Genomic DNA, 12,042 nt, shown 5'->3' on the forward strand with positions numbered 1-12,042 from the left:
CCAACGAATTTGCATTATAACAATGTGATACGAGAATTTTATATGTAAAATAGAGTATATTATAATATGCGACATATTATAACGAAACCTAAAATTGTATATAACTTAAAAAAATATTTTTCAATTTATCACCTATCGTTTACATTCTACATTAAGCTAACTAGGTACTATAGTAACCCAAACTATTATACTGAACTACGGAAATTCACAATAGACCCTAATTCTCCATTCATATTAAACGCTTGGCCGGTATTCATTGCAATTTACCATCGCGCGGACACGTGCGAATGGGATCTTTTGACCTTTTTACATAAAGGCAAATATTACATATTTAGGACTGGTAAAGTTAAGCAGGATTTTCATTTAGATTTGGAATGAACGTAATGGAAAAATGACGGGAATGTGTAATATGCAGTCGTGGTATTAACTTGGAGAGATATTGAATAAATAGGTACCTACCAAAATATTTTAAATAATCGCAAACTATTTAAAAGAACAAAGTAGATATGCATGTAATCAGTCACTAGAAAGAATATTCAATACAATATGATATTTGAACACTATTTTCACCTCTTTCACAGACGAATAGTATCAAAGTGCTTTAGATACATAGTGCATACAAAGCAGCAAAATATGTTTCTCTTGAAATAAGGACTACCAACTCAATCCCATACTTATTGTATATTCCGTTGACATAATATTTCAATTTTAAGGTATAAACGGATTAAATTTGTGCGCAACACATTTGCAGAGGCGCATAATTATTAATAGTATTTTAACAGTAGGTAGAGGTTGTATCTCTGCAAATATTCGTACGCGGCGATTACTTACCATCTAACTACCAACTCAATTACCTGCTATGACATACCAAATAAACAATTAAATCACACATTATGTTACAGTGGCGAGTCCACCAGGCGGCGCGGGCGCGAACCCCGACGAGCACCGCCCGCCGCCGCCCCCCGCGCCCCGCAACGGGACCTCCCCCAGTAAGCACGGCATAGCAGTGGCTACTGCTTGTAGTGTGGTGTTGAGGCAGTTACCCTTGAAACACGTACACACGTAGCAAATCCTGAAAAACAATTAAAAAACAATATTTAACACATACATACAAATTTATACGGCCCAGGCGACTAAATTGTCGAAAATTAAACCAAGGGCCTTTTACTGAATACAAACATGTTTTTAGAATCACCACAATGTCTTCCATATCCAGTAACTAGGTAATCTTATTACGACACACCGTGTTTCATTAATTTTTAAATAAATAAAATACACAAACAATTGACATAATATTAAAGAAACATTTTCTCTATAATATCAACAATGCAATTAAAATTATCGCATTTTACACTCATCTAATTAATAAATGAAATACGTTAAAATGACTGTAACTGCCTCATTGCCCTAGGGTTGTCTCTCATACGAATAGCGTTATTACATTTTACAATGCTACGTCACGTTTAGCTGATTCTGACGTGATGGAAACCGCGTGAAATTGTGATTACAGCGATCTCTACATGTTTGCAATATTATTTTGTACTGTAATACAACTTGGAAAATGCTTTCTGAAAAAAATATGGGATTATTTCTGTATTAAGAAAAGAGACTCAAGTTTTGGAATAGCTGAAACAAAACACTGAAAATTTCCTTTACAATATCAGAAAAGAAAAATCAATGGTAAAAAATTGTCATGGAGATTATTTTTTCAGTAAATAGTAGATAGTACATAAATAATCAGTCCATACTTAACGTGTATGGACTAATAATTATCGTTACCACCACCACAATGTGATGTCATTCACTTAATAACATTCACTTAAAAAATAACCTATTCGTAAAACAAATGATTGACAACCCTATGATGTTTCAGTTAATTATTATTATTTTGTTTGAATACGTTATTGCACTGTTTGTTTGCCGTAGCCATTGTATCATTTCGTGCACGATTTTATTGATTTTGTAGTTAGCTCTCACTTTTATTTTTTGTTGAGTAAATTATAGTGTGTTAACTAATACCTTGTTTGTATCATTTCTGTGTATAACCAATTTCGTTGTTAAAGGTTACCTAATGTAATATTTTAAATGAATTTCTAATTTTTTTTAACCCTCCTTGTCTTTTTCATGTATCTAACCTCATTCTTATTAATTAGCATATGTAGTACCTGGTATAAGTATTTAAAATATGTTTAATTCTTAATTTTTAATACAAAAGATTGATTTTAATTCCAAAACTTCGTGCTGCAATTATTTTTAAGAAAGACGACTAATTAATTACGTAATTATAAGATGTGTCTGTGAAAAAAGACTAATAATAATTAATTTATATATTAGATGGAAACGACATTTTTACATCGGACTTTTCTTTAATTATAATCTTCGATAAATGTTAATTATCAAGACTCGTGAAGCTTTGGAAATTTTCTTAATTAGTTCGTATTACGGTTTTTTCAAGTAATTCTTGCTGTTGAAATAATATAAATATTGGCATTTTGTTTGTTGTTTAATATTGAGCTATTCTTTGAACAAATTTTCTTTATAATTAAATGAAAAATCAATGTAATAGGAATGATATGTCAGGACAAATTCCATAACATTGTTAGATTGCAGTCATATTGAATACAGAAACATTTTATTATTAGTACTTAAATACACAGATACCAAGTCAGTAATATAACTTATATTTAACGAAAGAAAACGAACCATCCACTAACATAACGAATTCTTAGAAGCAACGCTTTTTCAAACAGCAATATACGGTATTAACATGTAATAATTCGTTATCGTTATTTCAAAAACGAAACCAAACAATTGACAGTATAAAAATATATCAAATAATACCCTTGAAACGACTCAACCATACCGTAATGTTCAACAAATTCACAGGTTGTTAAAATTATTCGCCTCCCGTGAATATGACAGATCCCAAAGGCCGAAATACCGATTGTTCTATAAGTTCATAACAGAAATTTAATTTATAATAGCCCGCCGTTAAAACAACACTCCATTATTTATTTGGGACAAACTGACCGACGGTTTCGTGTTTATTTCTGAAATAGGCTATTACATTTGTCCCTCTTGGGGCTCGATTGACCAAGAAAAAGTGTTTCAATCCAATTTGAGGTTGGAAAAAAGGACAATAGATTTTTTTACACGAGTAGCTAGTATATAAGATTAGGTGGAGAGAATTTATGGTATTGGCCGTTGATTTATGTGTTTGGAAAGTTTGAAGGACTCTTTCACACGCATGTATCCTTTATTTGGAACAATTCAATGGAACACATATTTATTAAATACAGATAAAAAGAGTGAGGCGATACGATGGCCCAACATACAAATTTTAGCCAAAAACATATTAGGATTCATGTCATATCAAAATACATGGATCTTATAGATGGATGATGAACAATAACCAACGAAAGTCGATATAGAAATAAACTGGGGTTTATTTATTTATTTATTTACTCTTTATTGTACAACATATTAAAATGAAAGTACATAAAACAAAACCATTTAAAATGTACAAACGGCGGCCTTATGGCTCAAAGCCATCTCTGCCAGGCAACCTTCAGGCAAAGGGTTTCTTTTCTCGGTTACTATTTAACACAAAATCAATTTGCAATTTTCAAAATAAAACAATTACAAAACAATACTAATATATTTAATCACAAAATGTCAGTCAAAGCAAACAATTCACATTACTATAGTCACAACACAAAGGGATCCTTGTGCAGTAATTACTTCGCATGAGTTAAACCATTTCCATACGTTTCCAACTGGTGGTGACTGTGTAATATTAATTTCGGAAACGACAAGTATTAATAATTATAATGCTACTTGCAATTGTTAAATAATTAAGTTTTAAATTATATTAGGTACTACTTTCCACCCGCGGCTTCGCCCGCGTGGTGTTTTGATAAAAGGTAGCCTATGTTCTTTCTCAGGGTCTAAAGATTGTCTGTGCCAAATTTCATCAAAATCGGTTGAGAGGTTTAAGCTGGAAAACGTAACAGACAGACAGACAGACAGACTTACTTTCGCATTTATAATATTAAGTAGGGATGTTATGTTTGGATATGTAGAGATTCATTGTTCAAATCAGTAGTAAAATAATTCATAAATAAAAGAAAAATAAATTAATTAATCGAACTGAATTCACCATCAGCCCATATAGGTACGTTCCCACTGCTGGGACACGGGCCTCCTATGAGGGTACAGGCCATAATCCACCACGCTGGCCAAGTGCGGGTTGGCGGATTAATGAACTAAACTTAACTGAATTAATTAACATTATTATAAAGCTTCAATTTCATCACAATTTTAAGTTGGCATATAAATTTTAAATTATTAAACATTTAGAATAAACGAATAGCATATTCGCGTTTATAGATAGCATTACTAGCTGTCCCGCAAACGTGTTCTGCCTTACTCTTATCACTTAGAAGTATGAAAAATAGATGTGGGCCGATTCTCAGACCTACCCGATATGCACAGAAAATTTCATGAGAATCGGTCCAGCCGTTTTGGAGGAATATGGTAACTAACATTGCGACACGGGAATTTTATACCTATTAGATCTAGATTATAACCAAATCCTTTAATTATCATAATATATTCCATAACATCTCTGAACTAGTGTTTATTTCAATGTTTTCAAAGCCGTTTAATGAGCCAAGTTTTAAATACATTGATTCTACACATATGCATGCAATTTTCAGTCATAAATACCCCTAATAGCCTATAGGCTATAGGCAGGTACAATAAAATTTTACAGGCAAATACTCCGTAAGTTTTTATAGCCAATTGCATGCAACATTCGTAATTGCATAGAAAACAACAATTTATATAATTGTGAGCTCACCATTAGTACTAAAACCCGCGGTGAGCCCCTTAGCTTGTTACCATGGCAACCGCAGTAAACACAACCTGAGACCACAGACTAATAAAACAAGCTAGTCATGAAAATAAACAATATTGTACTGCTTGTGTTATGTGAATGTTTTGTTGTTCATTATTTTCGTATTTCTTAGATTTTCTTTTTTATGAAATCGTGTCTTGGGTTTTACGCGAGTTCTACGTATTATGGATTTAAACATTATTGTGTAATCGTTGAATAGGGATTACCGAATATCGAATGGTACGAAAATATGATTAAAGGAATCTTGAGGCTTGGACGTTATAAATACTTAAAAAACGGAAAGGTGTTGTAATAGCTGATGGTAATTAGATCTTATTTTTAAATCTTTCTATATTCTTACCCTATACTTAATCTTAATACCATATAGAAACAAAAAACCAAGATAATGAAACAACAATGTTTAATTACCTATTCAAAACATTTTGTAACAATAAACTTACTTGCGTTGTTTGTTACTACATAAATGTAACTTTTTGTCTTATCGTAGGACAAATTCCATAGAGCCCTCATTTTGTGTTTTATACATACAAGCATGTACCTATAGAGTATTGTAGTAACCACAGAATAAATACCTATAACTATTCATTTTATTATACTGTGGCACCCGTAAGATAATCTAAAAACAATTTTATCGTACTGCCCTGAAGCAGACGGTTGGATTTATTTCAACCCGCTTGAATTTTCTTTTTTGTCCACTGCGCTTGTTTAGTCTATTTTAGATGAAAATTAAATATTTTGCTCCTTTTCGAATAAAGATAAGAATCTGAACCTTTTAGTAAGAAATTCGGCAATTGCGGAATTCTTTGAGTCAAAGAACGAAGGCTTTTTGTAAAGTTCTTTGTAATTTTCGTAGCGAAATATACAGTAATTATACATTTTTAAATTATGTTTATTTTATAATAAACATAAAAATTAGAAAAGAATATCAGAATAAATAGAGAACAACAGAAAAGTAATAAACAGTTTTGAAACTACAACTTTCACAGCCAAAGCTAAATTTTAATTAATAAAGTACTCCAATATTAAACTTTATAACATTATTTTCATAACAGTTCATAACATTAATTTGTCGCGACATTTTAATTACTTTCATAGTGTATTCAAATTAGTTTAAAACGAGCAATAAAAAATTTAAAACGTCTACCTTACAAATGTTTGTTGAATTTTTCAATATTCCACAACTTTTAGATCTTTATTTATTTCATTTGAGAAGTTATAATATTACTTCTTTTAATGATACGACACGATATCCCATTGTCTAAAAATATCGTGTCGTGTTCAATATCGTTGCGCTTATGTCCATAGAACTAGGTATATAAAAAATATTACATCGGAAAAGCGACGAGAGTAGGTATCGCATACTCAAAGATAGCTTTCACGGAACGTAAAGTAGAGTAAAAAGGCGAAAATGTTCGGATTTGGAAGTTTTAAAGGCTTTAAAAGAAGCAGGGGTCACAAACACTTGCCACTTGAGATATAAAGTTATATACCTACAATTTTAATACGCTGTTAAATTATATTTATCAATTTACCTTATACATTCCTGTTTTAATTATTGTATTCGATGTTGCGCTCACATAAAATTCAAAAGAAAATAAATAATAAGAAAAATACTGGGTATTTGTTTTAGGCACAGGATACTATTAAAAATCCTTGATATCACTTTCTAGAAAGATGTTTACAAAAACATCATACGATCAACATTTTTCGTTTCAAAATATACCTACTCATATTCGTTTATTGTTAAATATAAAATTTCATAGATAAATTCACCTCACTTACTATTTTCATCTTTAAACTTTGAACAGAATATGTTCGTGACCCCTGAAATACGCTCAAATGTCTGCATAAGCACTGCTGAAAAGAGCTTTAATTGAATTTCTACTACCATTTCTACCTTCTCTTTTGCTCTTTTGCTCTTTTTACTATCTGCCTTTTTCTTTCTGATTTATGACTTGGATTGAATATAAAACAACGTTTGTTTTATTTAAGATTCCGTCTATTATTTAAATAACATTACTTATTCTATTTTGTCGTTTAAAATTTTATATTTTATCCAATTGCAAAAGATAACAGATAAAAACGCACAGCGCTTAAAATTTTCTGGTAAAATTTTAACATCGTTGCTAGCTGCAACTATCTGTTGAACAATGAACATGTAAATTCAAATTATTTTAAACAAACAATTCGTAGCATGAAATAAAGCCAATTTAGTATTTTGTATCTATATTTATACAAACATTAAAAATAAACATCATAATGTGATCTCATGGCCCTTTGGATTCGTCCTTATTTAAATTTAGAACAGGTTGTTTTTTTTTAAAGTTCAGTATTTTTTTTTTATATATCTTGAAAATATTGCCAGTATCAAGTAAAATTCGAACATATAAATCCATTGAACGCATCCTTTTTAAATTTCGAACTGTTTATCGACGTGACAACGTCTTATAATTCGATAGAGCCGGCTGCACGCACGAAAAAACATGACTCATGCGGCGTTACCTCGCTCTGAGGCGTTCCATGTAAGGCTTGAAGTGCAAGCGAGAGCGCGGAACGAGCGACAAAGAAGCACAATTGGCCTTAAGACGTTGTCACGTTCAACTATCGTCAGTAAACCGACTTTACAGACAACCAATTTTTTTTTAAACGTTATGCTCATGTTTTCTTTTTTTTTTCAGAACAAGGCGCTCTGACCATAGTCCGACGGTCATCCAGCCGAAGTAAGACGACAGAAAGCTCACCTCCCACCGACGAACAGTTAGACCAACTCGATCTCGACACAGAACACTTGCCCGCCGTTGACACGCCCGATGCCTGTGATAAAGCCGCTCTTAGGTATTTTTTTATATATAAAAATATAGGGTCGAATTGGGAAACCTCTTTTTTGCAGTCGGTTAAACTTTACTATACATAAGACCAACGACGTAATACATAAAACAGACAACAATGTAATGGATTGTGATGTTTGAGAAAGTTCTACAAATATTTTTCATATTTTTATGTCTATAAGCTTATTACTCTACCGTATTTATTATTTATCTACCGTTTGATGGAGTTAAAATCATGATAGATAAATAATTATTTTAACTTTTAAAAATGAGTAGGTAATAAGATTTTTGAAAAATACCTAAACATAAATAGTAAAAAGCCTATATAAAATTATAAATTAACGATGAATAGAAATTAATATACGATGAAATCTACAAGTTAAAACTAGAGTTATATTAGATAGTCAAAAGTCATTAATGAATCAGTCAGATAGAAATCATGTAACATGTTTAAAAATATGTGTTTTCCGTTCAAAAAAATATATAAATATGAATAAACCCCGGGTTAATAATAGCACACTCCTCTTGAAACTAAAATAACAATTTCAATACTCAAACTTGTAATAACTAGAATTCAACATCCATTGAAACGTCCAGTTTTAAACGAACAATAGATAATACAATAATAAAATATTCACCAAAGAACAATAGCATTCGTAATAAAACAATTCAGTTATTTCCATTCAATTTTCATTACAATTATTTCGCCTCATTTCGATTAAACGAATGATTCTAAGAAAGAAGAACAATGTTACAAATTTTGTTTGATTAACCGGAATAAATTGGGTGAAAAGTAGATTTTTAGGAAGGGCAGTGTAGAGATACGTATGAAAATTAAATAAATTTATTTTTTTTTCTTTTTGTACCCTGCCAAGAAAGTGGGTTATGTTTTTCGAGTACGCTTATATGACATCCTCCTTATGAAGCTCTATTGATTTTAGTTTGAGAAATCTTTTTTTGGTGTTCTTTTCTCTGTATGAATAGTGATTACCAAAATTAAAATCACCATTTTTTGTACAGAGTTTTTTGTCTCTTCTATAGTTAAAAACTTGTTACTCATAAAATCAATAGACATAATATTATTTATAGTGCAATATATTACGGTATATTTTGAGTTAGGCTCATTTTAGTATGAGGATAATCCAGCGTTTTAGTTCTAATTAGAGCTATTGAGCTGGAAAAACTCGTTCCAGTTTAATGGCCATTCAGTTTACGAGCATTTCACGTTATATGCTCTTTCCGTTATTATTTTACGGGATTTAAACATTTAATAATAAAAATGTAACCTTTTTATTGTTTTTCCTATTTCTCTTGTGAGAAATGCATTTCACATCTGTTCCACTGATCGATTTTCTTGCCGGGTAAGGAGGTAATCATACTTAGCGATGGGAAAAAATGTTTTATTTAGAAAATATTGTTTTAACTGACTCCAAAAAGGAGAATTTGGTTGTATTTTTTACATTTGTTATCTCTTATGACCAACTTGACCAACTTGAAGAATTGTATATTTGTTTGTAAGATAATATCGAAATGTTTATTTTAAATGATAACATAACTTCAATATAGAACGTAAAAAAGACGGTTCAGGTAGCATATTTATTAAAATGAAGCATAAAATATAAATAATGAAAGTTTAGTCTGATTTTTTTAATATAAAACATCAGTTTTTTTTAATAACAATTTTACTAATAGTTAATTCCCTTGTCCACAGATTACGCTATCTCCTAAGACAAATAAACAGAGGTGAAATACCTGTTGAAATATTACAAAAGAACATTCAATATGCCGCAAAAGTTTTAGAAGCAGTCTACATAGATGAAACCAAGTATGTATTATTCAATTCCACGGTATAATATTTGTGTAATTAATGTATAAAAAGAAATAAGTGTCGTTACTGATATTTCTATGTTAGAATACAATTACTGATACGCTTTATAAATTTTAAAACGTTCAAAAATACTTTACCATACAATGTGCGCAGTTAAAAAACACTGTGAGTGTCGAGAAAAACTCTGGATACAGACTTTTACAGAGGCATGCTTTAAAAATAGTTTTTGCTTAACCGGTTACAACTACAAATTACAAGTTTGATGCACTTTCATCCTGATATTTAAAGTAAAAAGGTTTGTGCTATTGATATTAAACTTTAATTCGAAGGACATTAAATTTAAATTGCTTTGAATAAGTCACAGTATATAATTATTATGTGGATAATATTTATAAAGCGTAGCAAAACAGTTAAAGGGACACAAAAACTGCAGTTCTGACAAATTTTCTGTTTCAGATTCGACAGCTACATCGTGAATGTATTTATTGTTAATTTTTTATCGAGATGTTGAAGCATATATCGCTTCTTTCTACGTCTATTGTATCGATATTGGAGCATTGAAAGAACAATAATTAATCGGGGGCATGTTAGATGAAAGCTTTAGATTGAGATCGTGGTTAATGTTGGTTCTATTGTGCTTGATTAAAATCTCAATATGTGTAATGTGTATCATCAAGAGTATGAGATTGTGAAAACCCCTACTTATTTTAACAAGTCAAACTTATTGCTATATTATTATGAATCATCATCATTGGCCTTTACGTCTTTCACAGACGTCTATGGTGTCAGGTGTGTATCCTGAGCAATGTTTCTGGTGTCCAAACAATCCAATGCGGGATCGACATACTTTTCTGCAGGTCGGACAAGGGAAGTTTGCAGAAGCCGATTCAGAGTCATTATTATGAATACAAGTCAAACTTATTGAAGTAGACAAATAGCACATTACTAGTTATTTTAAAGGTCTAATACTCGATTTTTTATAATTAAGAATAATTTATTCAAATTATGCGTAAGGTAATTAAAACCGATATTTTATATTTAAATATATTTCCTGAAAATAGAAAGAAGTCTATGAAGTACACGCACTTAAATTACACAAGAACACACGAAGCACTTAAATTATTAATTGGAAAAAATAATTATTATTTCAAATCAAAACTTAACTAGACTACACCATTTAATTTAAATTTTGATAAACTTAGATATTATACGAAAAATTAGAAACGCTATAATTAAATACGACAATTAATATTAAAAAAATAATTTTCTTATAAACTAAAATATAAAGAACAAGGCATATATTTTTTAGATTGCGAGAAATGTTTGCCGTCGCTGTTAACAATGAATTCAAGTGTTTACCAACTCAATTTTCGAGACGTAAACTTAAGCCCGTATTTAGACAACGGAAAATAATGAGAGCGAAAAATAATTGCTACAATAATTAGTCTCAAAGATTTTTCGAGACTAATTTAAATAAGTTTTTTTACAATTTGTTGTTATAACAATATTATTAAAAGCAAAATATATTATGTTATTGAAATGAGGTTGAGATTGAACAAATTTCCAGTACCTAGAGCAGAATATTTTTATACATGAGTATTATTATGTTGTTGATGGATTTTTTAATAAACAATTTCATTCTTTTATCAATAATAATATAAAAGACTGGGACATTGTAATTAACAATAACATTTAAAAAATAAATACATTGGTAGGTACATTTTTCAGTTTCGATTCTTAACCATCAGTTTCAGCAACATATCACCTCTACATACGTACATTCTTAAATACACAAGTCATAAAGTGGTCATTTGTCTTATACATTTTACAGACAAATTTGATCACTCCAACACTCAGTACTAATAGGTGAGGAGAGGGAATTCGGTTTCATTAACTTGACGAAATGGCTCCTTTTAAAGCGCCCTCGGCCCTAAAAGGCTCTAGCCTGAGGGTAAATCTCTTACAAACTTAACGATGTAACTGTTTAAATTTGTACGTAGTGAAGTTTAATAATGATTTCATGATCTTTTTAATGCTTTTAAAAGAATAAGTGCAGATAAAACAATAATGCTTGATTTAAAGAAATAAAGTTGCCATAAAAATGTTACCAGAATAAAATTTGAAATTTATTAAAAATATACCTATGGATTGGTCAATATTAGTTACAGCAGATTCTATGTAGGCACACCGCACACATACAATGATTATGTACTTAACACATATTTCATACAAAATCTAGAACAAACCAGAAGAGACAGTCTTAATTAAAGAGTATATCGGCTAAATATTTCTAAACATTGTTCAATAATACATATATCCAACATTAGTGAAGATGAAGCTTGATAAACTAATTAATTATTTACTACCAAAATTGTATCGTTAATTACTGGCAATGTATCGAGAACTACAATAACTGATGGAATATTATCCCTAGAGGTTGTAAGCCCGTGACGTCACTAATTACATAA

At 30.5% G+C, this 12,042-nt stretch overlaps 1 protein-coding gene across 2 annotated transcripts in view; it reads left to right on the forward strand.

Moving 5' to 3' along the window:
* The window catches only part of Pde1c (Phosphodiesterase 1c), a 146,721-nt gene that overhangs the window by 111,100 nt on the left and 23,579 nt on the right, over positions 1 to 12,042 (forward strand). Inside the window, exons 2-4 of one of the 2 annotated variants that reach the window (XM_089701385.1) lie at positions 903 to 989; positions 7,597 to 7,753; positions 9,458 to 9,571. In XM_089701385.1, the coding sequence (XP_089557511.1) occupies positions 903 to 989; positions 7,597 to 7,753; positions 9,458 to 9,571 (358 nt within the window). The remainder of the gene's footprint in view (positions 1 to 902; positions 990 to 7,596; positions 7,754 to 9,457; positions 9,572 to 12,042) is intronic. The other variant, XM_089701377.1, reaches the window with a different exon arrangement.

The sequence above is a fragment of the Colias philodice genome, chromosome 2 (assembly GCF_061535455.1).
Source record: "Colias philodice isolate Cphi_HAF_F1 chromosome 2, ilColPhil1 Martin Lab GWU primary, whole genome shotgun sequence".
In the NCBI taxonomy this organism is placed as follows: domain Eukaryota; kingdom Metazoa; phylum Arthropoda; class Insecta; order Lepidoptera; family Pieridae; genus Colias; species Colias philodice.